Consider the following 17,706-nt stretch of genomic DNA (forward strand, 5'->3'; position numbering starts at 1 on the left):
CCGCCAAAAATCATAACAGACTTGCATTCAGTAAGAATCTTGCCCATAGATACTGAAAGCTTATCCAACATCTCTTCTGAGAGCAGATGCTTATTTTGAAGGTCAGTGCAAACACTATCCCACATTACTATTTTTCTGAGTTACGTCTTCAGGAGATCCAAATGCTTGCTCATTATTTAACTAAGGCTGCAGAACATGCGAGGGATATCAGAAATAAAAGATTAGAAAATCCTGTTGCTTAGAATTTTCATGAGGTGTATGATGGTAGTTGTTGAACTGAAGGCAACTTTGTTATATCAAAAGAAACTATTTTGAAGTTTTGTACAATGAAACCTAAAAGGTTAAACAGTGAATATTGCAGAGGAGTTTGACATGACGTTATCTTTTATTTTCCTTTTTAGATGGTTAGGTACTTTATATGGTTAATGTTCACTATTAATTTAGCTTTAAGTACAACTTCGTAGATATACAACTTAAGAGTGAAATTTTAGTTCCATCCCCCCATAACTCCATTTTCCCTCATGTTTGCACATGGGAGTGGGGTATCACAGCAAAAGTGATAATCACTGAGAGCCATGTTACACCACCAGGTGGCTAGCCCTGTCCTGGTTGTTCTTTTACTTGCGTACAGACACACACACACACACACACACACACACACACACACAGACAGACACACCACAGCCAATTTAGTGTGCCCAATCCACATAACTATTGAAAAGTGGAGGGGAAAAAAGTAATGTCAACCCACTTCCTTTGGATGACAATCAATGGAAGAGGCAACTCTTCTAAAGTAACATTTACTCTTTTCTTACAACTCATTTAATCAACATCTGAAGATGAAACAAAAATGACTGAAGTGTCTTTACAGGAAGGCAAGCTGAATCACAGGCAGTTAACAAATGCACTAACTCTCTCTCCAGAGATTCTTAAACAAAGAAGCAATTCAAAGTGCTTTCTACTCTAATTGAAGGAACAAAGTACATCTGAAACAAAACAAATGGCAACCAGATCATTAAGTGGGGGCACCGACTGCACTGTGGAAGAAACAACCTTTAGGTGAAATACAAAATCATGACACTTAGCAGCCCCAATCCTGTTACTTGGAAGAAGAATAAATGAGAAAATGCTTAGTACAGTGATGCCAGGACACTAGTGCTATACACAGGATCAACATGAAAGAAACATCTTTTTTTTTTTTTTTTTTACCATACTTATCCTTTAGTTAGCTGTCACAGGGTGCCAAAGTAGACCATTCACTCAATCGAAATCTGATCTTGGATCATCTGTTTTCCAAACTGGGGTTCTAGCCATTAAAACATCCACTAACATCTCATTTTACTTTCAAACCCAAATTAACTGTATTAGGTGAAGCAGCCAAATGCATACAATGTTTCCCAGTAAAACTTTATTAACAATTCTAAAATATGTACACCTTATTTACAATTATTTCAAAGCATAAAAGTGCTAGATTAGCCAAGAAGAAACTCCTTGAAGCTGTTATAATACAGAAAGTAAACTCATTCAAAAGGCTATAGCTAACAGATGAATACACATCTGTGAACTGTAAAACTTCTACTTAAATTGCACATTCTATTAAGGCAAGATTCTGAAAACTGTCTCCTACTACGATCAAAAATCATACTCATCTCTACTTGATCCTGATATCTCTCTCATACAAATGTATACTCTACTGGAAAGTTCTGAAAAAACAAAATCTAAAAAAATTAAAAGCACAAACGTCAATGTGCATGTGAATATTGCAAATGGAAAAGGCGAAAGAATGTCATGTTCTGGTTCTAATTTCCATAGTATACGACACACAAAATATGAATAAAGACCCATTATAAAGGATAACATATAGAACAATGCAGACCAATAAAAGAAAAACTTTTCTTACAAGATTGTTATGAAGACAATCATACTATTATCCTAAAATCCCGTCCAACCATTTTTATAATGGTAACTTAAAACATGCTAAAAAATAAAAGCAAATATACATTTTCTCCCTTTCAAAATGTCTCCCTCTGATTTAAGAATTTGTATGCATTTTAAGTTTTAATATAATAAAATAGTTAATATTTAGCTTTTTGGAACATTTTCAAATTTCCAGTACGGCTGTAGATTTTTCTGCTTTCTGTAAAGATGGGAAGAGCACATAAAAATTAGTGACATGTTGCAACACAATATGAGGCAAATAGTACATTAGAAGTGAAGGTTTATTCTACTTCAAAGAAACCAAATCACAGAATGAAGTACAATTTATTAACACGTATTAGCGAAATAACACAAAAACATTACTCTGCATGAAAATAAACAAAACTCCCTAATTTAGTTCTTTGGTGTAGTAAAATTTCTAAGCACATGTTGTTTCTGCTTGTGTGTGTGTGTGTGTATTTTTGGTTATCACAGTTTCAACTGTCTTTACACACACAAGCAGTACTCTTCGACCAAATTAACTTATTTCTACCTGCACTACCTTTGTGCTGGCAAACCAAACAATGGCTGCCTGAAGCAGTTAATGAAAAAGTATTAAATGTGAAAAAAAAAACATTAAAGAGAACAAATAAAGCAACATATTGCTTTATTTTTTTCAATTAAAATTCAAAGCTTTTCCTAGACATTAAAGCAGATTAATCATTCTGCTATAAATGCCATATATAAAAAGTGTCACGATTAAGTTAAATCATATTAACTGCAGAACTCCACAGTGCTGGAAGCATGGAACTTTCAAAGCCACTACACAAGAAACAGTGTGGATGCATCAGGCCAAGTGTCCAGAAGTATTATGAATGAAAGTTAATTACAATTTTACTGCAACAGAAAGCCAAATGGATATTTCACTTCCAGTACCACAGTTAATGTCAGTACAACACATCCTAAAGTATGCAAGCCCAAACATTTTATCAGCTGTCAAGTCAAAGGTCTCGCCACTTTATGTGATTAGGAAGTGTAACCCCAGGGAGGTACTACTCTAACCACACTATTTGTCAACACCAACAACCCATATGGCTACAGGTGTGTGGATGCACAAGCATGAAACCCAAGTAGTTGTGGACCACATGGACTAGATGAACAGGATGATGGCTGGAAACCTTGCCTTCCTAGCATGCACACTTGATTGCACTTAACGTTCATAAATGTAATGAGATGGTGTATATAACAATGGTGAATACTACCAAAGATGTTGACAATTTGAATTATATCACTAAGGCAGAGAAATCACCAACTACTTTACCTTGCTCACACAAAGAGAACAAAAACAGTTTGTGTTAGATGGATACCAGAACCACATGGAACAGGAAAGCAACTCCTATACATACTGGTCCTGTACACTAGCATAGATGAAAGCCACCTGGAATGGGAAAACAATGCCAAGGGGTACTAGTCCTGTACCCTAATGTGGATGAAAATGTGCCATAGGAGTGCAATAAGCATATGAGTGGCAGCAGGGGAACAGCTCCTGTAAACCAGCAGATACCATCTGTACGACACCTACAGCATAAAGGCAGCTTAACTCATGAAGGATACTGAAATGCAAGGTTCCATATCCCATTAAAGTCTTGAAGCAATCATCTAAAAGCTGATAAAAAAAGTGTTGATTACCTCCCTGCATGGAGGTCATTCAATCAGACCCTTCAACAAAAAGCAGCACGCAAAAGCATCTGCTATAGACAATGACTGAGGTCCAACCTCAAGACTTCTCTCAAAAAAAAAAACACCCACCACAGTAAAACAATAGCACTTGAACAATGCAATACAGTCTGACAAATGAAATGAAATGAAATAAAAGTTGCTCTAAAAGATTGAAACACCACAGTCACAATGGACATTCTGACACTAACTGCACATGCACATGGGAGAAAGGAGGGCAGAGTGTGCATAACAGTGTTTGGGTTAATTACTATCAGGAGTACAGCTCAGCAGCTATGTGGGATCAGTTTCTTGTAGTCAACCTGCTTCCCTTGTTCATGCGTACTAAAACAACTTGGGTGCTTTTGAATCTCGTATGCAGCAATGAAGCCCCTATGTAAACTTGCACTTTCTTTCAAGTGTACAGCAGCTACAGTCAAGGTCAGCACTTTGGTAATATTAAAGTTATTTACTCACCATAACAATAGATCCATGTTGTCTGCCTCGGTCTGGTTCAACCTGGGACACTTCACACCAGACTCTCTTAAATTCTTTATACAACCTGGCTCTGCCAGCCTTACACAACTCCTCCAGATCGAATTTGCCCCACAAAAGAAATCAACAAGAGATAATTATATAATTCTGAAAAAGCACACACTAAAAAATGGGTTATAACAAAGAGAAAATGCGAGACTCCAGAATGTAAGCACAACAACCTCCAATGTCCGTTCAGTTAACCAAGTCAACAATAAGGTGGGGGCAAGAGGACAGAAAGGTTGAACCAGTGGAGATGGACAACACGGCTCTATCATTATGGTGAGCTCACAACTTTTATATCCAATGTTGTCTGCTCAGTCTGGTTTCAACCTGTGGCACAAAAACCCCAGCCACATAAAAATTCCTCAGGAAAAACTAAGGAAGGATATTCTGCAACACAGCTATGCCTAAGCAAGCTCTGCATCTAGACTGAATAGCTTATAATGTTATACAAAGGTGTGGTGACCTAGCCAAGTAGCAGCTGCACAAATATAATCCACGGATGGTCTAGAAGGAAAACCTGTAGAAGTAGCCATAGACCTTGTAGAATGACCTTTAGGCTTCTGTGAAAGAGTTTTCTAGTGGATTGCTTCTGAGCAGATGACAATATATGAACCACCACCAGCGAAAGCTTGGATTTCTGGCCAAAGAAACTGGAGGAACCATACTGTCAACTTGACAGACTGGATGAGAAATAAGATCCACAACTGGGATCCAGTACGGGGGGAGGGTACTTCCGAAAAGGCCAAACGAAGGGGAAACCACATCTGACGAGATCAAAAGGGACCAATGAGGATCTCTTAGCTCTGTAGTGGGTTGCCTTCTGTAGAAACTTTACCATTAAAGGCACAGAAGAATAAGTGTAAAGAAGCCTTGGGGCCAAACAAGCCATGGGATACGGACTTTTAGGGGAAACAATGGTGTAATAGCTGCTGCATGTGGTGCTGGATGGGGAAGCAAACAGACTGCAACACAGTGTGCCCCAACTTCAAAAAATTTGAGCTGTCACTTTCGGATTTATGGACCACTTGTAAGGCAAAAGAAAGCTCCTGCTGAGGCTGTCAACCAGAATGTTAGGCTTCATCGGGATGTGCATTGCCACCAGAAACCTCTGAGAAGATATCACCCACTGCCAAACTCTCATGGCCTCGTCGTAAAGAGGATAAGGACATGACCCCCCCCCCCCATTTAAGACACCAGACAACAGATGTCTGTCTGTATCACAATCACACCCCTGGGAAGGGCATCCTGAAAGACCTGCAACATATGGAGGACTGCCCTCAATTCCAGAGCATTGTTGTGAATGAGGGCCTCTGGCCAAGACCCTTGAACTGTCCTCCCTTTGAAATGCCCCACCCCACTGCCAGAGAAAGAAGGAATTACAGATGGTCTCCCTTTTCTCACCAAGGGAGACTGCAACAACCAGTGAATTTGCTTGTGATAAACTTTTGTCAGCCATACTGGGAAATACAAATGATGAGTAATGAAGGACCAGAGCCAGAGTCCATTAGATAGCTCTCATGTGATATCTGGCTAAAGGAACTACCCTATCAATGCTGCCATATGACTCTGATGCTTCAAAACTGTGTGTGACAGTGGCTTCAGATTTGCAAGCACCAATAGGGCTTGAGCCCTAAGGCTTAGAACTCAGAGTTTTTGAGCCTGGCAGTTTGGTTGATCATGTCCAAATGATATCCTATGAATTCTTAAGTTGTACAGGCTAAGGCTTAACTTTGGATAACTGAATGTGATGCCTACGTTGTCACACAGATGGAGTAAGAAGTCCCTGGCTGAGATCAAAGATGCCCTGGGGGGGGGGGGGGGGGGCAGTGAAGAGTCAAATGCCCAGGTACCAGGACCTGAAATGCCTGCAGACGGAGTCAGGCTGCACCCACTACAGTGCACTTGGTAAACACCCAGAGGGCTGTGGTGAGACCAAATGGCAAGGCCCTGAACTGGTAATGATCACCCTCCCCCAGCCAGCAGCAAAGAAAGCTAGGGGAAAACCTGTCTATCTTGATGTGATGGTAAGCATCCTTGAAGTCTGTCAAGCGCATCCAATCATCCTTCTTCAGAGAGGTTAAATGGATTGCACTGTAACCATCTGGAACTTCGTCTTTTTACTGAACTTATTTAGTTTGCTTAAATCCAGTACTGGCCTGAGGTCCTTAGTTTTCTTTGGAACTAAAAAGAACCAGGAGTGGACACTGGACCTTTTTGGTTCTGGTGGGACCGCCTGAATGACTTAATTTATAAGCAGCTTTTGAATCTCTACAGTCTTTGATGTAGTGGAATATCTGGGAGATGTTTTGGGTAACAATTTGAAACTTCTAAAAAGGGAATGCACTAACCTCTGGATATGACTCTCAGGTGATGGCCTCCCAAGCTTTTGGGTGAAGATACAGATGACTCCCTGACTGCCTCCAAAGAAGAGCAGCTGGACAACTATTAAGATCGCTGAAATGGCCTGCAGGAGAAAGCCCCATGAAAGCCCTGATACAGCAATCTGCCCACCCTGTGGGTGGCATCTGTTAGGTGTTCCCCTGCCATCCTCTGCAGGAATGTCCTGGGAACAGTGCTGTGATTTTTCTCTAGAAAAGATACTTACCCCCCCCCTTTGATTCCTTGACAAAGTCTACTGGGGGTAGCAAAGATTACTCCAATGGTGGACAGTTTTCCCCTCGTTTGCTCCTTGCCAGTGTGTTTAACGTTTGGCCCAAACAAGGAGGACCCATCAAAAGGGATACCTTGTGTGATGATAGGAGGCACTGCCAAGCTATGGCAGGAGAAGTGGGGCAATGGATGTGTAATGTATGCCAGCACAGCTAGCTGGAATTTAATAAAGAATTATATGTAATTGTGTATCAAACTGATTTGCACAGATGCCTGTGTTTAAAACATATTTATAAAGTTGCTTGTTTCACAATGTATCAACAGTGTGCCTGCTGGAAAGAAAATAAAAGTACATGCATTACTGTAACTGTTTAAATGTATATGTTTTGACAGAGAATACTGGAAGAGAAGAGGTTAATTTCAAAGTTCAAAAATATAAGAAAATTAAACTACTAAGCCTAGGTCATAAAAATGTTATTTCATGGTTTTGAACGTCTGTAAGAAGTATGGTTTATTAGCTGCTCTAGGAAGAAGTGAAGCATTTTATGGTTTTATGACTTCCAATAGCTGCACCAGATCTGAGCAATGCTCTAATATATGTATTATTGACATGTAAGTGCTAAAATCTTGGCAGCTTCTAGCACTGGTGACAGCATGGGAACTGGAAGTCAGATGACCACATGTACATGATGTAATTCTGTACAGAAATAATGTTTTATTATTCTGGGAAACTGAACTCTCAGGAGCAGTCTGTTCTTGGAACCTGAGAAAGAAGGAAGACCACTCACCCACTTCACCTTGCCTTGTGCTAGCAAGTGACTAGGGACCAGTACTCTTTAGATTAGTCACGAAAATATAGTGAGAATGTTGTTTTTCATGTAACTGTGTGAATCTTTCCAGCTGTGCTATTTTTAATATTTTCGGTGATTAAAACTCTGGTGTTTACTTTAAGTATATATTTAGTATTTTCTTTTATTATTTATTGTGAAATATATTTAAACTTTTCACTGTGGCTGGTACTTCTAGAAAATATTTAAGTTCTGAGAGTATTTGCACATACTTATTTGGTGATAACTGTAGCTGTCTGATCAACTTTACCATTTACATTAATATTAATTTCACTCTGTATAATTGGATACCATTTTAGAGTAACATAACGGTGGGAGTGAAACTACCTTATAGTCTGGACAGAAGGTGGCATAGCTAGCAAATCTGTGCTAGAATTCCCAGGTGTGTTTGAGTGTGAAAATCAAACCTCAAATTGTGTGTGTCTGCTACTTGGAGCAGGGTCAGGAAGCAATCTTTTCACAGAGAGGGTGCTGGAGGACTTGGCTTGGACACTGGGCTGAGGACCTAACCCTACAGCTGTGCCAGTGGGGAGTCTTACTGGGGACCTGGAGGGAGACAGATAGAGACACCCAGACCCCCAGGCTGTGTGTGTGCCCTGTGTGCTCTTAAGGGAAATTGTGCTTGATGGAGAGAGGTCTACATCTGGAAATACTGAGTGTATCCATTTGCAATTCAAGTGAACTTCCCTCTCCAGTGCCCATGGTGAGCATTCAGGCTCCTTGATCAGTGGCACAGAGTGGAGATGTCATACGTTAAAACAGTCTGTGAAGGTACACAAACACATCCAAGTTTGGTGCCACATAACAATACTGGAGCCCGCCACTCAAGATGCCCCATTGGTCGCATTTGAGACAAGTCTCATGTAAATGTTGATGATGGAAACCAGGGAAGATGACAGAGTCTCCAGCATCTTCTGCATTTCTGGAGACTGCTGCATCTTGAGGGTATGTGACACTTCAGATACTAGGTCACACTGAAGTATTGTCAAGAGTGATAGGTAATTACAGGCTCTTAGTGCAAAAGTGGCTGAGGCATACGACCACTTCCCTAAATGATCTAATGCCAGAGACTCCCTGTTCAAGGAGGTGAATGGAGGAGATCTCTTCAGAAATCTACTTCTTGGTGGCTGCTACCACCACAGTGGTGATGACGGCTGGACCCCTACTCCAATGAGGCCCGACTTTGGGTGAAGTAAATTTTTGGGGATGGGCTCCACTGTGTCAGGTTTTTCCATGCTCTCCAGGACATCAGGTCTATAAGGGCATCTGGAGGGGGAACCACCCAAGGTGTGGATGGGCCTATGTTAATGATCTTCAGAAATACTGGCTCTTTCGGAGAGGGTACTTTGTTACTCAGGACTGCTTGCTGGTGAAGCAGTTCCAATAAATCACTGAAAGGGGCATCACAATGCAGAGACTTAGGGGATCCTTGCACTTTCTCATCCACAAAACTTCCCATTCTGACAAAGCCGGGAAGGAAGGGGAAGAGTCGGGAAGCCCTGCCATGGAGGCAGACTGGAGGCTTGCTGACATAGGCTGTCCAGAAGCAGACTGATGACTGGTCACAGGTGCTGATGAAGAAGGGGATGAGATGCCGGCAGGAGAAATCTGACTATTCTCAGTAAAGGAGAACATCCTCTCTACAACATCGAAGGCCGAGACAGAGGCTGGCCTCTCAGGTCAGGCAGTCCCAGAACCAAAGGGTACCACAGACAGACCCAGGCCCGAGGGAGTTGCAATATGATGCTGACATCAGCGTGAAGCTGTCTAAAGCCTAAGACCTGAGAGAAAAGTAATGATCCTGAAGCTGGACCATTAACCCTGACCCAGAAACTCCAGCCTGGACATTACTACTTCAAGATCCTAACAGCCCCGAACAAGTCATGGTCGAGGCTCAGAAGGAAAAGGACAGAGTTGAAGATGGCCAAGCTGTCACATCCGACCTGAAGGGTGGAAATTCTGCCGGCCCTTAAGTCATCAGGTCCAAAGGGGCTGAAGGTGGAAGCCAGAAGGATGGAGACAAATGTCCTCGTGCCAGACCTGGACTCAAACAGATAAAACCTAACTGCATCTGTGCCTGCTAAAATGGACTTCATCAGCTGCTCCAAGTCAAAGGTTTTGATGCTGCCCACTCACCTCAAGTACTGAGCAGATGAAGTCATTGAACACGCCTTAGAAGGTCTTTGGAAAGAAGACCCCACATGCCAGAGAGGTCCTGAACTGGGGCGGAGATGTTGCAGACTCCAGTGACCACTGAGGAGGGGTGCGCAGAGAGAAAGGAGAAACTGCCTTACCTGAAATTGCCCCTTTGATTAAGAAGGGTCTTGGAATGCTTGGAGCTAGAGAAGAAATCTTAATGCTGTTACCCGATTTGGACACCTAAGGAGGTCGGCTCTGAGACACTGGGAACAATGTTAGTGGTGCCAGGAAAGCCAGAGAACCTGAAAGTCGTGGGACATTCAGATCCAGTAAGCCCGAGGGAGCAAGTCCAGAAGTAGAAGATGAAGAGGACCTCTTGCAATCCACCATATGTCTGCTCGTTGTTGGGACTTCTCAAACCTAATCTTAGGAGCCTGGGGTGAAACCACCTCAGAGACAGAGGGTAGAAGCCCTTTCAACAACAACTTAGCCCTATGTTCGTTGATGTACTTGGTGCCAAAACTATCACAGAAGAAGCATCTGGAATCCAGATACGCCAGCCCCAAACACAAAACACATTAGGTGCGAGTGTCCTGGGAAGGCCATTTACAATGAAAGGAAATACACTTTTTAAAGCCCTTATCCATATCCTGATCCTTAAAACAATCTAAACTATAGAAAAAACACACAGGTCCACAACACACTATGCACTTACTATAACCTGATGAAAGGACAAGAAAGGAAAATGGGCAACACAAAGAACACTATCTACTTATCTACTTAACTATCCTAGAAAGACAGACAAAAAGGGATACAAAAGCTAAGGATAAGGGAACAATAAACTCTTATCAAATCACCATCCTAACTTCTCAAAATAGACAAAACAAAGTGGAGCCAAGCTCAAACCGCAGAACTGAATGGTGGCAAACTAGATCTGGAGAACTGAAGGAGAAGCGTGGAGTTATGGGTAAATGAGGCCACAGCCAAGTGGGCTAAAGATTTTAGAATTGGCCGGTGTCGGATCTGAATTTGATCCTAGGTACCACAGGCTGAAGCCAGATGGAGGAGACATCGGATTTGTAGTTATGTAAGCCACTCATCAGGAGAACCTGGGTTCCAAGCCACTGCATTCATATGGAATGTTATCACTCAGCTCAGCCTACTCGAACTGTAGGACATCAAGTTTTTCAGTGACTTGATTATTTAGGAAGCCTGTCAAGGTACTGCAGTCAAATGACCCTTAAATTGCAAGGGCAGATAAACTAAAGACAGCATGCAATTTTAGATGTACTTTTAGTGAAAAAAATGTGCCTTATTCTGTCTCTTTCTTCCAAGGCTGACTTGCTTCTATGGCTATTTCTGGGATAAAAGGACAGGTTACTATATCATGCTGATAAAATACAACCCACTTGCACATTTGAGGAGCTACATCAAACAAGCAGTTAAAAATATTGGGTCTATAACACTGTCAAATCTTCACCCATCTAATGATTGTTTAAGCAAAACTATTTCCCAAGGTAAGTAACCACTGTGCCAACCTACCAAGCTCAACAAAAACAGCATATGTAAAACCCACACCCCCAACTAAATATACCAACTCTGAGATCACACTACAGTGGGTGGAAAAGGCAAATTCCACAATAGTGGCCCATTGGTTACTTACCATGGGAAAAAGTTCACTGAAACAACTGTTCGATGAATGAAGAATTCAACAAACAGGGTTCAATGATTAGAGAGTTCGACGAAGTGAATTAGATCCCAAAATATTGCATTCTAGGCATGTATGATGAAATGGGTATAGTAATCAGAAATCTGAATGCACAAGAGGTTCTCTTTGACAAAAAACTTTCTGAACCAGTGCTACAATGAAACAGCAAAAACTGACTGAAACCTCTGCTACCATAAAATATTTCAAAAAGATCCCATTTTTATGGTGGTAGGTGCTACAATGCAATTATTTTGAAATAACTTTTCTGTTTCCACTCCATTCAAGCCAGCCAAAACTAGCTTATGTTGTTGGTGCTCATATAAGTAATTTGACCTTCCTTCCTTCCATTTTTCTCAATGTAACCTACAATGCAAAAAAGCACACTTCAGTTTTGGCTTATATAAGTGCAAAAGGCATTGGTAGCATGGAGCACAACAGAGAAGGGGTATGCCAGCTGCCTCTCTGATGAGACTCAGCATAATTCAAGGATGGACTACATGCAGTACTACAAAAGCCAGAAGTATTGGAAAATAACTTGGCAAACACAGTGGAAAAGTGATACTGCATAATGAAAGCATGGCAGGAAGGTGAAGTGGGAGGAGCTTTTCAACACACAGTAAATGTGGCATGATTGCTATCATGCACATCTAGCCCATATACAATGGAAAAACACAGAGACCGCTTAAGTGCTGAGGTTTTATGCCTCTTTTTTCAGCATATTCACACTCCATCACACCAGGAATATTAAGTGACATGCACAATGGATACATTTTTCCTGAAACATTTATTTGCGTAATTACTCCTTTTTTAAAGGAAAACGCTAAATAATGTCTTGTTGTATGATAAGCAAAAGGACAGTAGTGAAGTGAGGTTATATTCTACACAAAGAAGCCATGGAGGATGCTGCAAGTGATTATGGAGGTTGGGGGTATTTAACACAATACACTATCATGAACTGAAATTCAAGGGTGGCAGACAGAATGTGCAAGTCTCGTAATATAAAACATCGAGCAGACTATAGTACTACACAGAAGTGCTTTGAAAAATACAACTTTCTTCAGATAAATGAATGACTCATCTAGATTCTATGGTGACAAACATGAATAACCATGAGAATGCTTAAAAATGTAAAATCACACTTTAAAGCAATGATAAAAAAAATTCCCAGTGTCAATTCTACATTAATCTTACAACAGTACACAAAGGTGTGAATAAGCACAACAGGATCCATTACACATTCGGTTACAGTTATATATAATTCATATCTGTCTAGTACTACCTTTAAGTATTAAACAGGTCCCCTCTAAATTCTGATTATACACTTGTGGTCATTAAAAATGAAAACAATAAGAAAAGAAAAAAAAGCATGAACATACATACAGCTTCCCGGAACCTAGTTCAGATAAAAAAGCCATCTTGAGTGGATTTGTTGCTTTAATGAGGATCGCTATCTTTGGGAATAAAAAAGGGGTAACTCAGAATGACCTACAAATGACTGACACACAGTCAAAGTATGGTTGTCAAACTTGGCTACTAAAAGGCCTGCACTGAGCACCATTAAGAATAAACCTATGACAATGTCAGCCAAAAAGATAGAGAAGGGGCTAAAAAGGTCCTCCTCATACTATTACTATTCAGCTCAGGCCACTGTGGCATTTAAGAAAAAGAGCCTGTAAACAAGCGACACTGTACAAGACTAACAATATTACAGCATACAACAAATTACCAAGACAGTACCAATCCCATCATTCTGAAGAAGCTGCCATGATGTGCAGCAGTACCAAACAGTAGCTGGATTTCAAAGCAGCACTGGTGCTAAATCTGACAGGCCATATGAGCTATACATTTAAATATCCAATGCTATTGCCACTGAAAATGAATGTTCAACAGTGCAGTGATTTTTACGTGGGAATTTTCTACATTTAACAAGCCAATGCAGTTGCCACTGAAAAGGGATGTTCAACAGTGCTGCAATTTTTTATGTGGGAATTTTTTTTTAACGTAAGGATACAGTGTTGCTAACCTCTTTAGTGTTTTTGCCGTTTATACTACCTACTACGCCAGCCTCACTGGGAAAGAACAGAAAATTATGGATGAATTAAAAAAATTTAAAAAAGCATTAAAACATTTCTAACTTTCAGAGGGAATTACCCAGCTCATAACTAACTTCTTACCATGTTAATAAGCTTCATTTCTAAGAACTAGTACTCCAAGCCAACATTCATGGTGCAGTGGGTGGGTGGGTGGCTATTTAACACGCAGCCTTTTTTTTTTTTTCCACTTCAGACAGAACAGGTCATTTTACCATGGCAGGACAGGATGGCACATAACTGAACTAACAACAATTATTTCATAATGCCATTTACTTCAGAAAGAAGCAAACATTATTCTACATAAACAGGATTTACTAAATCAAAATATGCTCAAAACATTAAGAAGCAAAGGTGGCTGAATAGAAGAAAAAGTAGCAGCAAATATCAACGTGTATAAGCAGCTTTCATTTTGGCTTGCAACAACTCCTCCCCCATAAGTGACCGAATGTTACAGTTCTGCTGAAGAGATGCATTTCCACAAATGTACATGTCCATTACACAAAATGGAAACGCAAAGTGATGAATGCCATTCTTCAATACAACCCTCACCAAAACTTACTTAAAATGAGGCATATTCCCAAAAATGTCAGCAAGAAAAAGTACTTTGGACCCCCCACCCCAACATATATTACAACTTTGAGGTGACATAATGCTGGGGAAAAGGAAAACAAACTTCCCACGGCTATGTGGACCTGTACACGTTACACAAGTGAGGAGAACAGAAGGGGATGAATCCACTCTTATAAGAGGAAATTCAATTGGCTTGTCTCTGGCAAAAGTACCAGTCAAAGCTTCAGGTCCATGACATACTGAATACCAGACAAAATGGAATCCTTACCAGATATGCAAGACCCATAACTCTGAGATTTGTAACTTCAGATAAGGAAAACATATTTCTATAGAAAAAGACCTTCAGATAAGGAAAACATATTTCTATAGAAAAAGACTAAGATGAAACTTAATGCACTAACATTAAAATTATTTTTTTTCACAACAGGGCTGCAATCTGACACCACTACTACATTTTATATTACTCTGGTATTGCTGTACTCACAATAAACAGAATACTTCCAACATATCACAACCTCAGAGTATATACTGCCTCTATTAACATGTACAGTCCCTACTACAGTCAAGAGGATCAGGAATTTGGTCCTCGAACCTTTTACAGACACTCAGGAAAATAGCAGTGGCCAAGTTTACTTCAGCATTATTCAGTGAACCATCAAGACTACTACTCACAAGTACGAACTGCCTCATGCTAACTAAAGCTTAACATTCATCAGAAGCATGCTGAATGCTCATGCTTTAATCCTAGACTGTTCCACCTGCAAGCATATCTAAACTAAGCCATCCGGATGAAACATATGAAAACTTATTTTGTTCAAAATAAATGTGTCAAGATTGCAACACATGTAGATGGGTAACAATTTTTGCATATATGGACAGAATAAAGCTGCAGTGTTAAATCACATATCATATCATATATTTAATGTGCAAAGTGTTACCTCATTTATGTCACCATCACCCTACTGAAGCACATATCTTACAGAGGAGAGCGAGACATTTAACATACCTCAAAGTCGGGTGAATACTTTTAAGCTCTAAAATAAACATATCAACACTGCTTTTAACCGCAAGTATTTGCCTTTTTCTTTTTTTTCCAGAAAAACTCTGAACATTTATCTTGAAACAAAATATATTGAAATGTAACTCAAATAAAACTATCTTGTGGATTTATGACATGTTTCTCGATTGAATTTCTTCAACGTGGTGGGTTCTACAGCGTTTATTTTTTCTGAAATGTAATTCATCAAACCATTCCTCCTAGACTTGGTCATTCAGCAACTCTCCTTCTAAAATACTTGCTGTGAAATTCCTATATTCTGCTACAAGATGCAGTCCGTAAACAAATCAACAAATCAAAAAGGTCAATGGCTAAAACAACAGGCTGCTGACAATTTTAAAAGTTTACAGTGCTCCACTGGTTAGAGTAGGGGACAGAAGCCCATATAAAGTAGTAGGCACTCTTCTGCTTTATACACTGATCTCAAATCCCGCAACTAGCTAGTAAGTCCATTAGCTTGTTCCTTCATGTCTTCCAACAAAAATCATCCAGAAATCATCAGATGGGGCTTGAATAAAGTGTCCTTAACAGCATGTTTATGTCCAGTGTTCTTCATTTGCTAGAGGGCACAAATGTGAGGACCATCCAACCAATCACAAAGTAGAAAAGGAAAATAGGGTAAACAGCCAAAGCCTTTCTGTTTGGGGGCTGGCTGTCAGCCAGAAATGCAGTAGATGCTAGGAAAAAAAAAAAACACATTATTCTTACAACCATCATCAAAGCTTTACACAAGGTGCAACAGTACATTTTAGCATCATTGTGAGGTCCAAAATTTCAGCAATTTTTAAGCAGTAATTACTGTCGAAGTTATTAGTCACAGATCACATTGCTATAAAAAATAAAAACTAGTAATTTCATTATGACACACCTCAGTTAAACTACTTCTGCCTGATCCTCTCTGTTTAACAGCTCCATATCAAATTAAGGATTAGTACATAGCCAAAGCTGCAAAAAAGGGAACTGTCATCAGAAAATGGAGAAGAAAGAAAACACAGTTCTGATTATATGATTTGCTACAAAATACTAATGCCCCTGCATTAGTCTACACAAGTAGAACTACATCTTTTCTATATTCTGTCTTGCTAGACTGTAAACTGTTAGGACTCATTATTTAGCCTCGGTCACCTCTTTCCATCAACTTAAATTAGTGACATCCTGAAGTAACCTTATCTAGACTTAGATCAGCCACATGGAACAAATTCCCTAATGAAATCCAATCACAATAATCCATAACATTAAATCAAGTTACTGAAGCAGCTACAAAAAGAAGCTGCATGCAGCTGCTTCAAAGCCAGTGCTTAAAAACAGTAACTCCTTTAACAGTTCAATGCCCAAGTATCATCTCAGACAAACAGTAAATACCGCATAAATGATGTTTTAATACCAGTCTTCTTATGACAGAACAAAATTTTATGAGACTCAAGTGGTACTAAACCACACCTGACCTCAACATGTTTTCTACTACTATCTTTCTGTCAATTTCACTTTATAATATGCAATACAGAATTATGCCAAAATCTTGATGCACATTTTGTAAAAAGTAGAGCTGTGTAAAATCTTACCATAATGGTACATGTCCCTATTTTCTTTGTTGCAGTATTCATTACATTAGGGATCCCCTACCAAGAGCGGCCAGTATACCAAAGCCTTTAGGTTGCTTTAAGGTACACCATACATCACACATATGCTCCTTGCATAGCATAAGGCATAAAGGTGACATCTGGACATACCATCCTCAGAAATGAGAGCCCCAGTACGAACGCCAGTCCAAGGAAAAGAAAAGGTGATCATCAGTACACCCAGAAGAGAAATGGACCACAGGATGGAGGAAGTGAATATTGCAACAGTGAAGAGAAGGACATCTACAGTTATGGTAAGATTTTACACAACTGTATTATGTCCTTCCATTTCACTGCTGCAGTATTCACTACATTAGGCAGAGTGCCAAAGCTCAGGAAGAAACTTGGGAGTAGGAAAAACCAGCAGAGCCCTCTAGGAAGCCATGAAGAATAACCTTAGCAAAACCAGCTCTAGTGCTGGAGATTCCATCCAAGTTGTAGTGCTTAGTAAATTTATGCACAGACGTCTGTAGCTGCCTCAAGAATAGAGTTAGTATCCAAACCCTTAAAAAAAGGATGAGAAGAATTCACAGCCTTAGTAGAATGAACCTTAATAGAATAATGAAGTCTCTTATCATGAAAGGAATAACAAAAAGAAATAGCTTTTGAGATACAAAACAAAGAGCTGATCAGATTTCCTAACGGTCTTGGCCTTGTTCAAATAAAATCGGAGTTGTCTATGCACATCCTAGGTGTGCAGCACCTTCTCACTGTCAGATTGTGGAGAAGGGAAAGAAGTGGGCTAATTAAGCGACAACTCATTCACCACCTTGAGCATAAAAGAAGGACTAGTAACAAAGGACACCCTAACTTTTTGAATTACCAAAAAAAGAGGACAAGCCATAAGGGCTTAAAGTTCAGAAACCCGTCTGGCAGAAGCAAAGGTTAA

At 40.0% G+C, this 17,706-nt stretch overlaps 1 protein-coding gene across 1 annotated transcript in view; it reads right to left on the minus strand.

The window, feature by feature from the left end:
* Positions 1 to 12,597: 12,597 nt before the first annotated feature.
* Positions 12,598 to 17,706, minus strand: part of YIPF6 (Yip1 domain family member 6) — a 119,374-nt gene continuing 114,265 nt past the window's right edge. The window contains exon 7 of the mRNA XM_044057103.1: positions 12,598 to 15,875. Coding sequence (XP_043913038.1) covers positions 15,751 to 15,875 — 125 coding nt within the window. The 3' untranslated portion in view covers positions 12,598 to 15,750. The remainder of the gene's footprint in view (positions 15,876 to 17,706) is intronic.

This window comes from Protopterus annectens, chromosome 15.part0 (assembly GCF_019279795.1).
Source record: "Protopterus annectens isolate FY-2018-M chromosome 15.part0, PAN1.0, whole genome shotgun sequence".
Classification (NCBI taxonomy): Eukaryota; Metazoa; Chordata; order Ceratodontiformes; family Protopteridae; genus Protopterus; species Protopterus annectens.